Raw genomic sequence first — 22225 nt, forward strand, 5'->3', positions numbered from 1 at the left:
CAGGGCCCGGCACTGGGCCTGGTTGCACCTCATACAACTGGCCTCGGCCCATCGGTCCAGCCTGTCCAGATCCCTCTGCAGAGCCTGCCTGCCCTCAGGCAGGTCAACACTCCCACCCACCTTGGTGTCACCTGCAAACTTACTGAGGGGGCACTCGATCTCCTCATCCAGATCATAGATAAAGATATTAAACAGAACTGTCCCCAATATTGAGCCCTGGGGAACACCACTTGTGACCAGCTAACGGCTAGATGAAACTTCATTCACCACCACTCTTTGGGCTCAGCTGTCCATCTAGCATTTACCCAGAGAAGAGTACACCCATTCAAGGCATGAGCAAGCAGTTTTCCCAGGAGGATGCTGTGGGAGATGGTGTCAGAGGCTTTGCTAAGGTCCAGGTAGACACATCCACAGCCTTTCCCTCATCCACTAGGTGGGTCATCTTGTCGGAGAACAAGATCAGGTTAGTCAAGCAGGACCTGCCTCTCATAACCCCACGCTGGCTGGGCCTGATCCCCAGGATGTCCTGCATATGCTGCATGATGGCACTCAGGATGCCCTGCTCCATAACCTTCCCTGGCACCGAGGACAGGCTGACAGGCCTGTGCTTTCCTGGATCCTCCTTCGTGCCCTTCTTGTAGGTGAACGTCACTCTTGGCTAACCTCCAGTTTTCTGGGACCTCCCCGGTTAGCCAGGACTGTTGATAAATGATGGAGAGTGGCTTGGTGAGCTCTTCTGCCAGTTCCCTCAGTACCCTGGGGTGGATCCCTTGTGGCCCCATAGACTTGTGTGTGTCTAAGTGGAGCAGCAGGTCAGTAACTGTTTCCTCGTGGGCTGTGGGGACTGCCTTCTGCTCCTCGTCCCCATCTTCCATCTCAAGGGGCTGAGTACCCAGAGAGGAGTTGGTCTTAGTGTTAAAGACTGAGGCAAAGAAGAAATTAAGTACCTCAGCCCTTTCCTCACCCTTTGTGGCAATGTTCCCTGCTGCGTCCAATAAAGGATGAAGATTATCCTTGGCCCTCCTTTTGTTTCTAATGTATTTGTAAAACCATGTTTTGTTATCTTTTATGGCAGAGGCCAACCTGAGTTCCTGCTGGGCTTTCATCTCTAATCTTCACCCTGTCTAACCTCGTGACATCCTTACAGTCCTCCAGAGTTACCTACACCTTCTTCCAAAGGTGGTAAACTCTCCTTTTTCCCCTGAGTTCCAGCCAAGGCTCTGTTCAGCCAGGCCGTTCTCCTCCCCTGCCGGCTCGTCTTTTGGCATATGGGGATGGCTTGCTCCTGCGCCTTGAAGACTACCTTCTTGAATAATGTCCAGCCTTCATGGACCCCTTGGCCCTTCAGAACTATCTCCCAAGGGTCTCTGTCAGTCAGGCTCTTAAATAGTGCAAAGCTGGCCTCTGCAAGTCCAAGGTAGTGATTCTGCTGACCCCCCTCCTTACTTCTCTGAGAATCAAAAACTATCATCTCAGATCACTATGTCCAAGACGTCCTCTGACCACCACATCACCCACGAGTCCTGTTTGTAAACAGCAGGTCCAGTGGGGCATCTCCCTTGGTGGGTTCACTGACCAGCTGTCTCAGGAAGTGACTGTCCACATACTCCAGGAACCTCCTAGACTGTTTCTTGTCCATTGAATGCATTTCCAGCAGACACCCAGTAGGTTGAAGCTCCCCATGAGGACAAGGGCTAGTGATCTGGAGAGCTCTCCCAGTTGCTTGTAGAAGGTTTCAGGTATCTCTTCATCCTGGTTGGGTGGTCTGAAAAAAAATCCCACCAGGATGTCCGCCTTGTTGGCCCTGCCTCTGATTCTTGCCCATAAACACTCAGCCCTATTGCCACCATTATTCACCTCTAGGCAGTCAGTGCTCCCTGACATACAGACTTACTCCACCACCTCTCCTTCCTTGTCTATCCCTCCTGGAGAGTTTGTAGCCCTCCATTGCAGCTCTCCAGTCTTGTGAGTTATCCCACGATGTTTCCATGATGACGATTATATCATAGTCTCCTTGCTGCAATTTCCTTTTTTTGTTTGGTGGTGTTTGGGGTTTTTTATCTCGAAAAGACCACTGTGGAAAGGTGCCATGATACCTGCAGGCAAAAGGCAGCACCTGCACTACCTCATTCATCCAAGAGTGACGCCTTGGCAGAACAGCATGCTGCAGCTGAGGTGCTTCTGCTCTGCTTCAGACAGACCTACACACAGCCGGTTCGACAAAGAGTCACGCTACTGAGATTTAAATTGGATGGTTTGTTAACCACAGTGGCCTGGTTTTCCTTACAGCTGGTACCCCACTGCTTCCATCAGAAGCTATTGGCTCTGCTAGTACTTGAAGCCCAGAAAAATCAACAGCAGAATACAAATGGAGGGAAAAGATGATTTTGTTATTGGAGGGAGGAAATGAAGCATTGTGCTCGCTAACAGCCCAACCCTGTACATTGCGATCAGCTACCACTCCTCAAGAGTTTTAGAAACGTTTTACTTGAGAAATGCATAAGAAAATTGTGTCCTAATTAAAGAAGAATCACTAACACAGAGCTACGTGCATGAAAAGGCATTTGCGATGACAGCGCTTGGAAATATTAATATATCCAAACCATGGGCAACTTGTGTCCTGACTAGAACTACAAGGCTATCTTCTTTTCCCTTTATTTCCCTTACTTGCAGGGCTGACAATAGAATTTAGTTGCTTTGATACTCGAATGATTTGTTTTTACACCATCTACAATGATGGTAACTACTAAAGAACTATCTACCTACCTTATCTCCACATTTTCCTTGCTCTTCTGGTTTGCTCTTCCCATTGGAAATTCCTGTGTACATTGAGACAGTAAATACTGGGCTCATTTTCAGTATCAGATAATGAGAACTGTCTAATGAATCACTTTCAGTCAGAAATCAGGATATGAGAAGTCTTGCCTAAGCTGGAGCCCCAGCCAAATGAATAAAGCTGTCCCGATTTAGTTAAGGACACAATTTGACTATTGACCTTTTACATTCATTAAAAGCATGAGCTTTCCAAGTTTTTTAATCTTTTTTGCTAGAGAAATAATCTGGATCTTTAAAATTCAAGCATTGAAATGGTTTTATTCCCAGTCTTCCTTTGCTTTTGATCGTATTATCATAAGATTAAAAAAAAGGGGGAGGGGGGAGCGTTGGTCCTGTTTGGAAGAGATTTTCATAAAAGATACATAGGTTTGCCTCTTTATACACTCTCACTGTGGAGGCTAGGAAATGAGACCAAGAATATGACATTTTTAGCTATCCCTGATATTACACACAGTTCACATTATTCAATTGCCACAAGCTAGAGCAGCCCGCAGGTTGTTGTGAGCACTGCTGAGTATGAAGAAGAGTTGTGCTGTCAGCTCCCCTCTGCCAGCTCCACCATGCTTAACAGAACCTGCTTACCACAGCCACTTCACTATTGATTTCACCTGTGTAACAAGGCTGGAAGGTTTTTTTTTTCCTTAATAAGCTTGACTCAATGTAAACCTATTCTGAACACTTCAAGGGGTCAGTGAAAGTAGATGAACCAGTTGCTAATATTTACCATTAATTTCTCCATCTGGATCTTAAGCAGCAGAAAAACTACTTTTTATGTTTCATTTTCCCAAATTGCCCAGGCAAGTATAACCATCCCCTCCACGTCCATGCTCCCACCTGAAATTCATAATGCTTTTTTATCTCCTAAAACCTTTTGTGTAAATGTTAAGGGATTTTGTCATAAAAGCATCCTACAGCTCTTCTTTTAAGAAAATCAATGGTCCTTACAGTCTTCTGGCAAAGGAAGACCATGTGACTCAAATCCCATTTGCTATCAAGTTTGTGGGCCGTTGAAGGGACTCTCTCAGGAGAGATTTTATTCATGTTGCATTTGACTGTTACCCAAATACCTCAGAGGATAAGACTGAATAAAACAACTGCAACATTATTTCAGGCTTCCAGTTGTAAGAGCTGCCTGTCTTTTAAACATCTGACATTTTTTAGCAGCCTGAATGTTGCTCCTGTGCATTGGCTGCAATTGGGGAAGGCGAAATTTCTGCCCTGAGGCATTGCTGCTTGTTGATAAACAACTGATTTAGCAATTTAAAGAGCTGCTACTGGGGGCTCATGGGGTCCTTAGCTGCTGGTTCAGCTGAAAATCTGGAGCTGCTCCATCAGGATGGGGTGAGGGGCATAGGGGGCCATCAGGTTTGAGAAAGGGGTGGCTCCAGAAGGATAGCAGAAAAAATACAAGAATGGCTTGGGACGCTGTAGTTATTTTCACTGAGTAACCGTCATAGCATTTTTACAATTCCTGACTTTTCTCTTTTTTAACCCAAGAACATGCAGATGAGCTGCTACTGCTCCATGTACAGACAAACACTCATATTTGTCTTTATGAGTCCCAAAACTGTTGAGAACAAGGGCAAAACTCTGCTGCTGAAACAAGGTGACAGTGCTTGAAAGTCATCCCCTGGCCTTTTGAGCCCTTACTCTGCTGTGCCACGCACACTTTCACACAGTGCAGAATGATTTCTGGAGTGAAAATAAATTAAGTTGTTTTTTCCCTAACACTGTTCTTGCAGTTCACTGATAAGGTGTTAGTATATAATCTATGGGAGGGTATCCGTCCATTAATAATTTGCTGGTGCCCAAATCCAGAAAGGCAGTGAATAGCCTGATTTCTGACAGGTGTTTGGGACAGTGGATATTGAGAGTCCTCAAAAAGTTTTGTGGCCAAAATGATTAAAAGCAGGATGGATTACAATTTGACGAGGACCTTTCACTTAGTACAATTATGTACAGCAATTTACTTAGCTAATTTCAGTCATTATACAGGACAGGACTCATTAACTACAGCAAGCTGCAGTATTACTGACCTCAACATGATCCAATTCTGTGCAGCCTGGGGAATATTAATGCTCAGCCTTGGCTATGAAAAATGTACTCTGGTGAATTACAACAGGTTGTTTAAACTTGGCAAAAAAGTGTAAGCTGAGAATGATACGCTGTTGCTTGAACTGTAGCAGTTTCTGTCCATAGACGTTTACCTTCACTGCAGTCTGATCATTTTTCCTTGCCTATCAGCCCACATTTGAGACAGTTCCAGTGTCACCAGTTCCTTCTAATGGTATCCAGCTTCCTGGGCAGAAGGCAGTTTGGAAATCAGTTAGCTGTGAGTATGCCAACATGTAACCAGTGTTCCCTTCCTCCTAGGAAAATGATAGACAGAAAGATCCTTTTGTGGTTCAGAGGTTATCCCCCTCTTTCATGTTGGGGCCATGGTGCATATATTTCCTTAAAATCACCGTCAGCTTATTGTCATGCAGGAACCAAAGTTTCCCATTCAAGACCAGTGTTGTACAGACACAGATCGCTGCCCTTGAGACATCAGTGTCTAAAAAATACTGATCATTGCAAGGCTGGTAATGTAAAAGTAACCTGTAAACAATATTGCGCAGAATTTGTCCAAAATGTATCAGCAGTGTATTTTCTTGTTGCAAATCATGACAAGAAATATGCATATTTCCTTCAATTTTCTGCTCCAGTACTGCAGAAACTGTAATATTAGAAATGTATAAGTTTTCCGGGCTCTGCCCTATTATTTTCATCTACTAATGGTGTTATTTTGGACATCCCTTAAACACTTTGCCCAGACAGTGACTGACAGCACTAATAAAAATGATAGCTCTGCTCTACTTACTGTCTGGATAACTGTCAGCAGCCTTCCACAGAAATGTCCATCTTCTCTTTTGAAAAGTCTTCCCATCACCATTGTTCGGGGTTTAACTAAAGGGATATTAATGCCCAAATTTCTAAACTAGTCCCTTACATGTTTATCTTTGGATATAGTGCCACAGACATTTTCCTTGGTTGCAAAAGCTGCTCTGCTGATACCTCTGCTCCACAAGCAGCTGTACTAGAACAGATGGGGAACCAAATGGCCAGGGGGGTACAGTGTGTGGTCCCAGGTCCCAGGGTGAAATGTGAGATGGAAAATATCTTAAGTGGCTTAGCCATTAGGTAACATATAAGGCCACAGTTCAGAAGCCATAAACCACTTAATAACACATTTATCTTTTTCATACCAGACTTGCAAATCAAAGGGCATTGCAAAAAATGTTTGAATTCCCTGTATCTGTAAATACAATGATTCAAAAATCACGGGACATGCACATGTTTATAAGACATGTAATTCTTTTTAATTCACTTTCTGATTTCCATGGCTTTTGAATACACTTGGGTCATGTTAGTAAATTCTTCTCTGCAGTCCTGGGGGCTGAAATTTTATTTCACTTCCAGTGAAAACTGTGATTCTGTTCCAAATGTGTGAGTCTAGGAGCTGGGCCTTAAGGGAAACCTAAAAATTGTCCTGAGATGTGACAGATCACTCACGAAAGTTGGCAACACTGGAACTTATGCTTGTTAACATGCTTTGGACTCCATGACAATAGGGTATTTCTGTACTTGATTTTACTGATTTCAAAAATTTTCCTCTGGCATCCACTAATTTCAGGAGATGACTATATTTTAGAGTAGAGCAATAAGTTATTTTGCAAAATCTACCAGAAATTCCAGTAGATACGGCATTTTTTAAACTGAAAGATTGTACATCACATCCTGTTTCGGCGCTACACACCTAAACTAGCCACTGTGAGAAATATATATATGTGAGCATATAAAATACATGCACAATGTCTAATGATTGTAAATAAGTCAATAGTGACCTGAGAAACTGTGTCAACAGCATTTTTCTGTCAGGAACTTTTATTTTTAATTGTTCATTAGACAAGTGCTACCACAGTTTGCTGGCCTGGGTAGACAAGGACAGAGTGCAAAAACTTGATAATTCCTGATAAACAGGAAGTTCCAGCTTGACTATCTTTCTCACGAAAAGCAACAAGTTAAATAATCTAAAATGAAAATAGGCAGTTTATTTCTAAGAGGTTATTTCCTCCAGACAAAACAGGAACATGCTGTGGTTTACATTGAAATTCTTCTTTGAAGCACTTCCTTTATTACTTTCTCAAGATTTTTATCATCTTGGTTCAATTTTTTGATGTCTCTGTATTAAATGCAAGTATACATCCAACATTCATATACAATTTCCCTTATTTTCAGCTAATAGCTGTCTAGACTGCGGACTAGATAAAGGCAGCCCACCTGTAACAGAAGAGCTCTCCTATGAGGTCTCTTTCTCAGAATCCATTACAGTCCTTCCAAAAACCCAAGAATGGCCGAAAAACCAGAGGTTCAAAAAGGAAGACTCTGCTTTGCCTGTAAGTTTGTTGTCGACATATTTCCTCAATTGTTTTTCTTTAATGCAATAATTTCCTTCTTTATATCCTCAGCACATTGGAGTCTGCTAGGACACGTTCGCTGTCCTTTGCTACGTGTGCTTTACAGAGACGCCCGCTGTGCCCACCTACTGTTTGTGACTGATTCCCAGGGAGGCACCAAAGTTAATCTGGATATCCAAGCCTGGCTTTCACTCGTACCCATCACAGATGAATCTGTATAACTCAGTCCACAAATATTGCATCATCCACACATTTTTCACATTGAAATAAAGACCAGTAACTGGCACTAAAACTAGCAATCATTTTCATTACTGGTCTGCTTTCCTACTTTGTTCCCCACAGATTATCTGCCTTTGTTAACACGCAGATTTAAAATTGCTTCACAGATGAAGGGAGGAAAGCGGGCCTTAGTCCTGCAGCAGTACTGATTGCCTCCAATCAGTATTCAGTACAATTATACTGTAGGAGATACTACATGAATGGTTAAAGGAAAGTTTATCGTATCATATCATCCAACCTGACATACACTAATCAGTTGTGTCATTATCTGGAATTACTTCTTCAAGTCAAGGAAATCAGTTTTCTGTTTCCATCAGCCCTCACAACATCCATTACTGAAAACTGGAGTATTAGGTTTGCGCTTCAGATACCCCCTTTTTAGTGAAATGTATGAAATAAATTATGTAATTTTTGTAAATTATTTGGAAGCATTTCCTGAATGTTATGATGTCCTGAAGTTTTGAACTAATTTGAAATTGTTACTATCCACACAGACATTGAATTCTCTGAGAATTATCCATTTGTCCATCTCAGGCACCACCAAGGAAGAAGAACCTGAGATGCAGAAGTAAGCTTCCATGTTGAAAGGAGGGATAAGATACCAAGTAGATTACAACTGATGTGAAATCCCTGTGCTTTAGTGTGTCTGGTTGTGTGGTGGGGATAACTTGGTGTCCTGTGGAAAGTAAGGATATGTCTGCATTCATCATGATTTTGGCAAACTGAAGGTTCATCCTTGCTCCTTGTAATAGCAAACCTAAGACCCCAGCCTTCAATACACAGATACAGACACGCACACGCAGACACACACAGACACACAAACACACAAATTGTTCTCTGCAACAGCTTGGACAATTTCCAATTGATAGAGCAGGAAAACTGGTGACAAACAGGAAAGAGAAGATGCCACATTGAATATCATGAACCTCTGGATGCATAATTGTTTAGTATTAAAAAGGCCAATGCTGTGCTGGAGATGAACTACTCTGCATGCAGGACATCATTCTGTGTCCTCAGAAGAATATACGAGGAATATGCCAGGTCATCACAGACAGTTTCTGAATAGAGTCAACAATTATAGCTGTTGACATTGGCATTTCTTTTACTTCATATGCTGCCACTTGTGGTATTTATATTTTTCCCATAATGGCTCAGACTGTAATGGGCCCCAGCAAAAAAATCAATTTTTGCTCTGTCACACAGAGAGACGAACGACCTACACTCTGAAGAACTGTCCCTCCTTTCCCAAGGTGTGCCAACAGGCCAGACTGAAGTCTACACAACATCATACTTTCGCCAGGGCAGGTCTGACACATTAATCAACGTCACTGACTGCATATATTGAGCTGCATGGAGAGAGAATACATATCACAAAATAGCATGTCCCCTGCAGCTCCCAGAAGAGCCAACTCAACATCACTGTCTGCATAGGGTTACATGCAGTTTCCCCAGTGTAGGACCATGATCAATGTGATTTATTGATGACACTACAGAATAAGAGTAAGCATTTCAGGCCCATTTTAGTACACTGTATAGTTTCACATAGAAGCAACATATCACATAATATCAGATATGATCCTTAGCCAAATGCTAGTAAACTCATTTCAGGATAACACAGCCTCCTTCAATGCTGGATATTGTGTTTGTAAGAAAAATCACTGAAAAATTGTGACCACAACAGAAGAGAAAGGCCCAGACCAAAACCTCGTGTTAACACTGCATCACATCATTAGTGACCCCAGGAGTCAAGCAGCCACCATGGAAAATCACTGTAGCTACCCTTCATAATTGATTTTGGAGTGTTTGTCATTTTTTCTTGGCAAATATTTTTATTCCTCTTTCCCCTCAGAAAATATATGTATAGTGTGTGATTTTTTTATTTGCAAGATGATTTATTGTGCTTTGACTGCTTTTGGACTTTTTGCATCACTGGAACCAAAATGCATAGATAGTTCTTAGTGTTTTATGTATCTTCAGAAGGCTATTCTCCATGTAGCTTTTGCTACATTATTAAGTCTCAGTATAAGAGTAACAGTGAAATTGCTTCATTCTAGGAAGGGAAGATTCTGGCTTGAAGTGCCCCAGAAAGCACGTAAATTAGTTACTCCATCCCCTGCATTCTTTATCCCCCAATTATGATTAACCTCTGTTGAAAGACCATGAGCAATATGATTTAGGAAGTCCTCACCTACATGACCTACCCATCCTTTGCCCTATCTTACTTTTGAAATACAGTATGAGTGTAATTCCTTTTTTATTCTTTTTTTTTTCTTTTTCTTTTTCTTTTTCTTTTTCTTTTTTTTTTTTCTCTTTTTTCCCCCGTTTTTTCTTAATCTGTTTGACTGGCTTAATCTAAAGATGGGTTAAACCTACTGAGACCAAATTCATTTTAAAAAGGGAGGACTGGTCTGAAATCTCCAGAAGCAAAACATTATTAAAGGCTGGTTTTCCACTCAGTTCCCTAAAGAGAGGAGATGATTTGTAATGCTGTTTATTTATACCTCTGACTAAGAATACTGGTTTAAATTACAATTCAATTAAAAAAAAAACCCATGCAATACCAAATATCCCCAGTTCTTTGAAAAGCATGGGTTTTATTATTACTTTCTTATAATGTCTAACAATTATGTCAAAAACTGATGGGTATTTGTTCTTTTTGACATTTGTACAAATACTTCTGTCATGATGCAACATTCTTGGCTCTGGTCCATGACACTGCAGTTTCTAAAATATGTAGACATCTTCACATGCCCCAAAATTACTAAGTATCATTTAGGTCAAGCCTACTTGAATAAATTATTTCTTAGCTTCTGGGAGTCCTGTTTCTAAGCCTAAATGCTTCTTGAGCAATAAAAAGTGCCAGTAAATTGGTAGGTTGGCATCAACACTAAGTGATTTTCCTTCTGGGCTTTTTGGCTTTTTCCTTAGATCTTTAGTTTAAGCTCCCCTGTAAGACCTCATAATATGCAAAGCAGGCATGAATTCATTACACACACACAACTGACATATAACCACATCCATGATGAAATGTATCAGCTGCTTCAACAGCATTCAAAGACACTCTGGGGGAGGCAGAAGCAGAGCAACATGTTTCATCCTGCTGAAACTGGGCAGAAGCTTCAATACCGTGTACCTCACTTGTCCCAGCTGGAGTACAGGCACTGAGGTTAATACCTCTGCTCCAGCATTGCTTACCAGTCAAACTGCAAGAGGACATGATGAGCAATAAGTTCAATTTTACATTTCAGATGGATGCAAGTTATGTCAATATACCGGGCCAATATATAGGGTTGTAGTTCCACTCTTTGGTGTTACCATCTACCTGAACATGACTTCCTTATCACATACAGGCATCTCTTTCAAAGCAAAAAAAAATCACTTCCTGTAATTTTTGTGCAAATAAAGATGCGACCCATCTCTACTGTAGAAATTCATTGTTCGGAAAAGCCGGTTTGGACTGACAGAGGTTGGAGACCTTTCTCCTGAAGACATGAAGAAGATCCGCTACCTCTCCCTGATTGAGCTAACAGCCTTCTACGACGCCCTGGGGGTGGAGCTGAAGAGGAACCGCGCAGAGAGGGTGCGGGGACGAGGTACCGTGTCATCCCCATGGGTGCCACTTGGGTGCCACTCAGAGTTGCAAAGAAGACATGTGCGAGGCGTGTTTCCTCTGCTTCACATTTCCTCTTATTATTTTTAAGAAAACGGTCTGTTTGGAGTACCTCTCACCATACTGCTGGAGAATGATCAAAAGAAGGTTCCTGGAATAAAAGTTCCCCTCATCTTCCAAAAAGTGAGTACAACTCAGCCTGTTCAGCCACTAAGGTTTGCTTTTCTGTCATTTTCATTGACACTCAGCATCAGATAAAAGAAGATGCAAGCTTTACAGACTTGAAGGTATCTATGGATTGTCTGTCTATATGTTGTAATTTAAAAGACTTGTGACAAGGAAATGAATTTTTTTCTTTTTTGTGTTTTATCTGTGGTAGGAACCTCTTTTGATTTTTGTGATATGATACCATCCGGGAAAGTTTGGGAAACAAATGTTTGGCTTTCTGTTTCCCCTTTTCACTAAAATAGAGCACCATGCAAAATTGTGTGTGTGCACGCAGAACTGGCAGAGATGAGTTGTCTCAGAAATTTTAATTTCACGTGAATTCAGATGGTAGTATTACTTGGCTATTATTTCAGAATGAAAGCGGTAATCTCACTGAGGCTTGTATGACAAGACAATGTGATTTATAGAAGTCATTTGATAGTACAATGACATCCAGAGGTTGTCTTGGAGACAGGTACACAGACACGAGCACATGTGCAATTACACAGGTTTACATGGACTTGAAAACGCAATAAATTTCCCTGTAAATACTGACAAAAGACAAAGTGGTGTGGAGTGTCCAGGGAAAGACTGACATGACCGGAATATTTACATGACTTTGTAGTCAGCTCCATAGCTCCCCTGTCAAGATACCATGGGAAATTAAATGGATCCAACATGTAGGGCAGGAAGCAGACCTGGTGGTGAAAATCTAGAGCTATATGAATAAATACTAGGAAATGATTTTATTTTGTTTCCTCGCTCTAAATTATGTTAAATCAAAACATACTTATTTTTTTATAAAGAATTACAGTGGAAAGCCTATTCCTTTATTCACAGAAATTTCAAACTAAAATACCCTGGGACCATTTTCTAATCTGAGTTCTCAGGTCCCACAAACATGTTATCTATAGACCTTTCCATTGTGCTCCTCAGGGAAAGACTTAAACATTTCTCAGAGGTTAATTTTCCCTCAAAACACTATTGTGTTTTCTATACTGTGCATACTCTGGATTTCAAGGTCAGGAATATGGAGAACAAATTAGGAAGGTTTATTTACATGAGCTGGCTTGTTTTCATTAGAAAATTACATGTAAATGTATCTTTTTCAGATTAGTTTCAGGGATACCTAGATTGAAAAAAAGTTAATAGTATTTTTAAGTGTCTCTGAGTATTTTCCTGGGTTTTGTTGGCTTTTTTTCAGTTGCTGCTCAAGCTTGAGGAAACAGGTTTAGAAACCGAAGGAATTCTGCGAGTGCCTGGATCTGCCTCCAGAGTGAAGGTACATGCTTGTGCCAGTTTTCTGTCTCCTGGACCACAGACTCCATGTTAAATAATACAGCACTCACAAATGCACGCTGCACATAAATACTGATGCGTGTAGCTCAGCATTTCTATTCCTACCAGTAAAAGGTCAGATTGGTTCCTGGGAACCAATAAATCACAGAACATGTAGTCTCTTGTTTTGCATTTGTTAACATTCTATATAAAGCACAGACTTGATGTTGAATGCAGTTTTTCTTCATGAAACATCGAGGGATCCTTTCGGTTTAACTCTGCTGTCCAAATTTACCATGATCTTATCTGCATTTTAATTTTTTTCAGAAAGCCCGGGCTGCTAAACTGAGCGAACTTCAGATAAAGATCTTATTCCATGTCATTTTAACCTTTGTGTCATTTTATTTCTCATTTATCTTCTGTGATCTCACAATTTCATGTTCCAAGTGAGAGAAATTTGGCCTGTGTTCACTGTTTGGCAGCCTCAAGTACTGTGTTTTCGCAGGGTATTTGTGGGCTATGAAGGCAGCCCAATAACCCAACATTGCGGTGCAGTAATGCTTGCAATTGTTTCTCTAGACTCACTCGATTCCAGCAGCTGGAAGCCTTTGGCAGAGGCAAGTTAGGAAAGCAAGTTTTTTCTGAGCTTAGTAGTGTCTACCTCTTTCCCAGAGTTTTGTTTTTTTCCAGAGGTTTGTTTTGTTGTTTTGGGGTTTTTGTTTTTTTTTTTGGTCTGGTTTAAGCAACTTTTTTTAGTACATCCTACTCCCACTTTCTCATCCTCAGGAAAGCTAATCTTGCTTTCTGGGGCTTGAAGTCTCAACGTTGTGGCAGCCACACAAATCTTGGGGATTACTAAATGTCAATGGGCTGAGGATCATAAAAAATTACTACAAGAAAAAGCAGCATTACGTGAAACATACCGAAGACAGGCAGTAACATCCCAGCTCCCTTTGGCTTGTGGACTGATAAAAGCACTCCGCCCTGCGAAGTGCCACATCTTGCAGAATTTGGCTTGTAATCTTCAGCTTCCTCATTTTTTCATACACATACCTAAAGTAGTATTTCAGACAATCTCAATTTTTTTTCAACATCTCCAGGGAGATTACACAGCAGGGCTGTGCTCTAACTAATTAAATTACTTTCATATTCTTTGCATATACTCTACTGCATCTTTTTCAGTTCTTATTCACAACTTATATCCAGGGAGCTGCTATGACATATGACTTTATATGTAAGTTTCCTATACTGGGTGGTAAGTTAAACTGCCCATATGAAAGTTTTAAATTATTTGAGTTTTGGCTTCATTCAAGTCTGTCCTACAAGCCAACCAGCAAGGGAGAGGTTTTCTCAAAGCAGATCCAGATTTCCTCCTTCAAAGCCCTCATACATTATTATGACATTAGGATTTGAGGGCATTCCAATTTTATTTCAGTCTTGTTTGGAGAAAGAAAAGGCATGTGGAAGTGATTAAAGGTTAGTCTTCTACAAAACAAAGAATAGAAGATATAAGTACAAGTTTTTTCTCTGTAATCTGACTTGCAACAAAAGCTCTAGTGATCCAAAAATGTAAGACAGCCTACTCTAGGATCTTCATGTTTTAAAAAATATGCAAAAGCATTTTGTAAAGGTATTAGGTATATATACAGGGGGCAGGGTATATATACAGTGTATATATATATATATATATATATATATATGCTTGCCTGTGTGGAGTTATACATTAAATGTTTACATTTCAAAAATCTTGCTTTCTATTTCTATGGCTTTTTCCCAGTTCTTGCCAGAAAAACATGGAGTAATTTTTTTGCCCTATTGTGCTTTTGATGAGGTGAGGATTTCTGTTCCACATTTCCCAGTCAGTTACCAGGACAGAATTTAATCCAGCTGTTTGCATAGATTATGTGCAAAGGATGTGAATACAGAGGAAGGTGAGATAGCCCAGATTAAAACCAGTAAAATGTGCTAGTGAAAATGAGATTGTAACATTATATACCAAATCCTGAATGACTTTCTATTTCCTTTTGTGCCAACCATTCTGCTTCATTATGTGCGACCATATATGATATGTAATTTCCTTCCATTCATGTGAGACACAGTAAACAGAATTCATTTTTAAAAGCTTTTCTGTCTGAATGGACTAAGCTTTTTTGTGTAATATTAAATTAGATTTGGCAAATTTATAAATTACATTTGACAAAAACATGATTTGAAACCTGAATATTACCTACAGGTATATTTTGTCATAAATGGTCTCACAAAAAACAGCAACAAACTTCCTACGGATACGGCAGTGTTTGGGCAGTAATAATTGTGAAAGATGTGTTATTTATAGATACACTTATATTACAAAACCATCCTTCAATCTTATTAATCCAACGCAGTTTTGAGGAGCTTGCATTTTCCAAACAGTGATCTGGGTTTAAAGCCAAATTCCATTCTGTCACGTTAGAAAGTGGGGGTTTCTTCGAACCCTTTATATTTGATCTGTGTGACAGTTTCCCAAGAAAGACGAGACCCTTGTGTTCGACCAGCCTGTCCGCTACCTGCGTTTGACAGCCCACAGTATCAGGGGGTGACTCGACTGACCCATTCAGGGACCCCCACTGACAGCGTCACTGAGTCAAACCCCTTGTCGCAACTAAAATCTCTGGAGGCTTACACAAAATGAAAGTTTAGCTGAAGATTTTTAGAATACAAAATGCAAGTTTGTGACAAAGCAAATTTCAAAGATTGCCCATGATAACACTGCAAAGTAAGCTTACGAGAATATACCTGGTAACAGCTGGCATGAGTTAGTCGTAGAATAAAGTTCGTACCCAGTAGGTGTCCCTATGGGGGAGAAAACAGGTTCAGCCCCTCGACTGGTCCCAGAAGTTATCATGGAGTCTTCCCTGACTTCTCCCCTCTTTTGTTCACTTTTTACACTTCACAGTACATTGCATATTAATTTATCATTCACAGGATAGGTTATAAGCTTCTAATGCCAATTAGCACACACCCCCAGATAGCGCTGCTGAAGTTTTTCACTACACATGCTCCCCGAGCAGGGGTTTGCCCTCCTTCAGGGGGGCTGTTTGAGTCAACGGTTGCCATCTCCCACTACCACAATCACCTTTGTCTTATTTTCAATTAATTTTCTGTTAACGTATGAGGGTTGTAACGCCTTACTACCTTGTCTTCTCTTGCGGCCAGAACTTCTTCACTTGAATGCTCGTTTCTTAGATAACGGTGTTCTTCTCACTGTCTGTTGTCACTCACGCTTCCCAAGGCTGACTCCCTTGATTAGAAGTTCCTTCATTCATAGAGAGTGGATCAGCTTGACCTAACTTCATGCACAGATGTGTTTAACATATACTTACACACTAAATCAGTGTGGTAATTCAGGAGTTTAGACAACAATTCCCCCCTTTGGACTTATTTCACTCCAAGTCCAGTCCATTTTCTTTACATTTAGGTGGAGCTTGAGTGACTCTAGTCACACATATTTTTGTTACTGATTGGTATCACATACCCAGTGAGATGCAGTGGTACCGTGGAGGTGGTAACGTTGGGGTGGAGGTGTGCGTTAGTACTGCAACGAGATTATTTCATCTGGGGAGAGTAATTTTGCCACAATTCTTGGCTCAACAGTGAACATCATCTCATATATTCTTCCTTTGACAACCGCTATGCAGCTTATCAGCTGTGTGGTGCCGCCAAGTTCCCCCTGCGGGGAGCACAGCAGAGCCCGGCCGCGGGGTCCCCGCTCCGCTCCCCCCTCCCTTACTCCTGTCAGCAGGTGCCGAGGTGGCAGGGTGCCTTGCTCAGGGAGCCGTGGTAAGGCAGATTCCGTGCATGCCAAACATCCCGAAAGCGATAGCTGCATTTCACCCTAAAAAGCTTTCCATAATGCTATGCTTCTACTGGGTCTCAGTTTTCTCTAATTCCCCCCCAAAGTAATTTTCCCACACATTTCTACTAGGGACCTTACTGAATGTTTCCCATTTAGACACAAATATGAAACACTGATTAGTTACCCTGCAGAACTAAACAGACCGCCAATATAGAGCAAGATGCTGACATTGAGAACAAGAGGATTAAATGGGCACTCAAAATGGTATAATCAATCTTGTCTTAGATCTCTCGTGGTGTTTTTTGGCATGTATTAAGTGGAGATTTTCTGGCAGTAATGGTTTGATACTTTTATTTTTCTACAAAGTGATGAAATCTAATTATAGCTATTGGAAAAGAAAACATCTTTATAAAGACAGAAAGACCTGAAATTAAAGCCATTTGCTTAGGGCCTGTGGACTCGGATTCCAACAGGCTATGTAGCAAGTTCACTGGCAGTGAGGAAGAAATGCCACTCCTTTGTGATTTAAGGGTCAACATCTCTGGAGAGTGTTTCAAACAAGAAGAACAGCTGTGCTAAAAATCCTTTTTAACTGAATTTTCTCTTTCTAGTTCTAAGGCATTGCACAAAATTGTCTTGTTTTAAAATGGTTCAAATGGCTCACTGGCAGAAATCTAGCTATAGCAAACCAAATTTAGCCTCTGCTGTAAAATATCCCCAGGAACCCGATGTGTTAACCTGCTCTGAACTCCGCACAGCTCTACCTAAACCACCACTGGTTTAGGGCTACTTTAATTCAACTGCAGTGTAAACCTGCCGGTTGTTTGTAATGGGATTTCTGAAGTGGTCTCAAACTGCTGGGTCAGAAGCAATGACTGAAGGTCAGATGTTCCTTGTATCTTTCAGAATCTTCATCAAGAACTTGAGGCAAAATTTTATGAAGATGCTTTTGACTGGGACCAAGTACGAAATAATGATGCAGCTGGACTGCTGAAAATGTTTATAAGAGAACTCCCAAGCCCACTCTTCACAGTAGAATACCTGCCTGCTTTCATCACACTAGTGGAAAGTATGTGGAAATGAGTTAATGTGGACTGATCTAGATCAAATGTAATAGTAGACTTCATATTTTTTTCTCTGAAGTAGAGAGAGAAAAAGGCTCAGTGCATTGCCTAAACATTTACATTTTCTGCAACCTTTCCTTTTCAAATGGAAAAGTGTCTGCATTTAGCTAATAGCATAGACTCATTGTGTGAATGACACAACTGTTTAATGTAAGATTTGAAACCTGTGAGCAATTGATGACTGAGCAATGACTTTCATATACAGACTCTGATTCAACCAAATTATAGATTTCACAAACGAAAATTTCTGCAAGGTAAACTCAAGTCACTGCCCTTTAGCTGATATTCTGCTCATTTCACTTAAAGTTTATGCTGAGGTCAGAATATTTGTACGAAGATAGGTGTGATCACAGAAAGCTTCAGGCAGTCGGGTTTTGTTTTCAGTGTACACACACGCTCTCATTCTCAGTACGTTTTGTTCATTTGTCTTCCAGGAAGAATGCAGTAGTAACTTGCCACACTTACTGATTTCATTGTAAATTCACTTCAGCTAGGACAGAGTGAAACTATCAGGACGATGAATTTATTAGGCAAATTGGTGCAGAAAAATTAAGACCTTTACATAAGGTTGCAACTAAGTTTTCAGTGTCTCCATGAGGTAGTTGAAAGGGCACAAGGAGGTGACCCTTTTCTCTAACCTTCTCCTACCTGAGTGTTCTCCTTGTGAATCACAGACTGCGTGCAGTTATGATCACTTAGTAATCTGGAGGAGAAAACTGAACAGGAGGTGTCTGCACAGAATAAAGTAATTTATTCCTTGCAACAGATACACTGTCCACAGCTTGCACTCTTTTTTTTTTTTTTTTTTTTCTCCAAACCTCTCTTATCCATCCTGAGTGGATATAAAGTCTTGTCTTCCCCCGTGATGAAGACCCAATATGATGAGGAAAACCCCACCCATTAGATTGGTTTTCTGTTTAGGAATAGTTAATCATGGGAAAGGCTGTGGTTAATCAACACCTAAACCTGCTAGTCTCAACCAGACAGTGGTTGCTGTGTTTCTGGAACTGTTGACCATCAAGGTTTAGATTTTTTTTTTGCAACTAGGATTTAAAAAATGCTAATTATTCATGTTCTTAGAAATTTCTACAATCAAGTTACAGCTACAAGCTTTGCATCTGTTGATCATGCTGCTGCCTGAAGCCAACAGAGATACAGCCAAAGTAAGTTCTTTCTTCATTTGCTATCACCTGCCATCTGTGGTGCTTTTGACTTTTAAATGAGAGACATGGTTGTTGTTTTTTTAACAGTCAGTGATCAGACGCTGCACTGCACTGTGAAAGTATTCATGTGTGGGGTTTTATCATTTCCTTGAAAAGATGTTCCTGGCTGTCATTTCTTTTACAAGCAATCAAGTAATAGTTGCTGGAGGTATCCAACTGATGGTGTCAGTAAATGGCTCCCAGGCATCATTTATTCTGGGGCATTCGTTTCAAAGAGCCTTGTTCCTTGCACAGTTTGGAAAAAGAAGGTCCAGTTTCTGGTTTTTCAATATACAATATACAGCTGTATGCGTAAAACACATGCTACACAAGTAGTCTTAATTATTACTAAGCTTTTATACAAAAATAGAAGTGATGGAAAAACAGAATGAATCTCTACTTCCTATTTATAATGAGATTGTAGAAATTTCTCCAATGCAGTTTCTCTTTTGTAATTCCTGGGTTTGTAAAAATGTTTTAATTGCAGTGTAGGGTACAAAGACAGTGGTTTTAATGATATAGTTTGTTGTGGTTTAACCTGGCAGGCAGCTAAACACCACACAACTGTTCACTGACTCCCTGCCCCTTCAGTGGGATGGGGGAGAGAATCAGGAAAAAAAAAAAAAAAAAAAAAAAAAAAGTAAAGTTAATGGACTGAGATAAAAACAGTTTAATGGGACACAAAAGGAAGGGAAAATAAAAATTACGTGATGCACAATGTAATTGCTCACCACCCACTGTTCCTGAGCAGCGGCCCCCATCCAGCTTTCCCCCTAGTGTATATACTAAGCATGATGTCATATGGTATGGAATATCCCTTTGGTCAGTTGGTGTCAGCTGTCCCTCTCAGCTTCTTGTGCCCCCCCTGCCCTTGTGCCACCACCCCCCACCCCAGACTCCTCACTGGTTTGGCAGCATGAGAAGCTGAAGAGTCCTTGACTTAGCATAAACACTGCTTAGCAATAACTAAAACATCAGTGTGTTATCAATATTATTCTCATCCCAAATCCGAAACACAGCACTGTACCAGCTACTAGGAAGAAAATTAACTCTATCCCAGCTGAAACCAGGACAGTGTTGCAAAAGGACTCGTTGGCAGACCCCAACTCTAACCATGGCTGCAATCCATCCTATTCAGTCACTCAAGCAAAATTCTGAATAAACTGCCCAAAAGGAAAATGAGTTTCCTTTGACTCTGCCATGCATGTGCAGAAGTGACGTCGATGAACAACCACTGTGCTCTTCTTCCTTTCATTATCCCAGAATAAAAGTTTGGGGTTTGCTGGCAGAAATTCCTCAGATTATATCAGAAATGGGACTGGCACACTTTTGAAGAGAGGTTGATCATCCTGGTGATTGCAAGATATAAAGCCATGGCCAGATACTTCAAAATAGGCACCTTGAAATCTATGAAGAAATTAACTACTCCATTGCAACACCTGTATATTTTTCCTCTACTACAGGATTTAAAGACTTAGTGCAGACACTGTACTTGACTTATAGATTTGGGATTATGCTTTAAGTGATAGATAATAATTTATCTTTCTATAATTTATATGTATTTTCATAAAATTAACATTTCTTCTGTGATTGGCACAGGTAGTTGTGCCAGCAAATATTGGAGTAATCCAAATTACAATGCACAAAAATCTAAATTTCACCTCCAAGTGCAAATATAGCAGCTTTGAAGACAGAAATGTTGTGCATTTGAAAACACTACTTTTATTAAATTAAATTATTTTGTGAGACTCAGCATAACAAGTTTTGTTTTTCCAGGCCTTTCTTCGGTTCCTGAAAAAGGTGGTTGCTAATGAAGGGAAAAATAAAATGAATTTGTGGAATGTTTCTATGATTGTTGCACCAAACCTCTTCATCTACAAAGGGAAACGTGCAAATCAACAAGAAATGCAAGCAGCTGCCAGCACAGCACACATTGTGCGGCTTTTAATTCGGTACCAGGACATCCTGTGGACAGTGAGTAATGCTGGTTCCCTTTTCATGGCTCCAGTACAGAGAATTATTTTTTATATGCAGCAGCTCTGTAGAAATCAAAGTGACCTTCCTAGAAGAAATAGTTAGCTAGTCTTTGGAAACTGGCTGGTGTCTTCTACATCTAGGATGAAACAGGGTAACAGATACGTCTGGATGGAGATACATGTCATCTAAGACATCCATTTTAGCATGAATTGCCCTCTGGAGGTATTTATCCCATACCATTGTTTATCCAGAAGAATGCATATGAGAATGATTTAATCTAGATACCTAGGTGAGATACCTAAACTTGAATGAGATTAAATGATTGTTTAAAGTCTAGCCCATAATAACATGGGCCAAAAGTGTGTACTACTTGCTGGACTGCTGAAGGATGGTATGAAGATGATGAGAGTTTCAGCTCATTTCCTCATAACAGAGGGAGGGTATGATGGGGGTTCCGAAGCCTAACTCCTAATAAAGTTCCTACAACTGCAAACATCACTAAAAAACTTCACATGGTATGAAAGGTGGCCTGCAGTTTCACCAAAGGAGTAACTGTGGCTTGTTAGAAGGAGTTACCCATCACATGCATTTTCTGGGAATAAACAGAGCTTCTGCTGCCTGAATCTGGTACCTTTCTAAAGCGCCAACACCAGTTTTATGGGGGAAAAGAATTACTGTGCATTCTCAGCTCCGGTTTCCTTCCTTTAGGTCCCATCCTTTCTGATTTCCCAAGTGAGGAAAATGAATGAGGCAGCAATGAACAACAGCAAGAGGCAGCTGATGTTTGACAAAGGGGTGAGAAAACTTCTGAGGAGGAAGACCATGGAACGGGAGAGACCTGAAAGACCAGAGGTGTGATAAAAATGCATCACTTTCAAGGGCAACTTTAACCAGCCTTCCTCCTTTCTTTCATAAAAGCTTCTGAGCGCGGGCAGGAAATTTTGCCACACAAAATAAGCTGTCTTGGGAGCTATCTTGAAAGATGTGCTTCCCAGTCCAATCACTTGATAAGACAAAGCTTTGGGGATTGATTGAGAAAAGGTAAGGAAGGCAGAACGATTTCTAGCAGCCCAAGCTATAACCTGTTGCAAACACATGCTGGTTTTGTATGTGTTTTATAAGAAAATGGTCATTTATGGACTACCCTTGACAGCAATAATCTGTAGATATTCAGCAAGTGCATGGCTCTGTAGTTGAGTTGTAGGATTTATTATTAGGATTCATTGCATTTACCCATGCCCTGGTCTAGGCCACTGGATATTCTTCTTGGAAGCTTTGGTTTTACAGCTTTGCATTAACTTCCTATGCAGAGAGAAAATCCGGTTTTCCTAACATAGACACCAAAACTGGGTCTAAATTTTAAGTGCCTGATGAAGTAGTTTGTGTTGTTAGTCCCCGTGTAGTCAGAGGAGAGAGGTGGA

The 22225-nt window shown here is 40.7% G+C and overlaps 1 protein-coding gene across 2 annotated transcripts in view; it reads left to right on the forward strand.

The window, feature by feature from the left end:
* The window catches only part of ARHGAP28 (Rho GTPase activating protein 28), an 88728-nt gene that overhangs the window by 58238 nt on the left and 8265 nt on the right, over positions 1-22225 (forward strand). For both annotated transcript variants that reach the window (XM_080378985.1, XM_080378986.1), the window contains exons 4-12: positions 5080-5167; positions 7114-7271; positions 10999-11164; positions 11273-11364; positions 12593-12670; positions 17408-17570; positions 18706-18788; positions 20604-20801; positions 21513-21656. In XM_080378985.1, coding sequence (XP_080235111.1) covers positions 5080-5167; positions 7114-7271; positions 10999-11164; positions 11273-11364; positions 12593-12670; positions 17408-17570; positions 18706-18788; positions 20604-20801; positions 21513-21656 — 1170 coding nt within the window. The remainder of the gene's footprint in view (positions 1-5079; positions 5168-7113; positions 7272-10998; positions 11165-11272; positions 11365-12592; positions 12671-17407; positions 17571-18705; positions 18789-20603; positions 20802-21512; positions 21657-22225) is intronic.

Source organism: Falco punctatus (genome assembly GCF_963210335.1).
Source record: "Falco punctatus genome assembly, chromosome: 3".
In the NCBI taxonomy this organism is placed as follows: Eukaryota; Metazoa; Chordata; class Aves; order Falconiformes; family Falconidae; genus Falco; species Falco punctatus.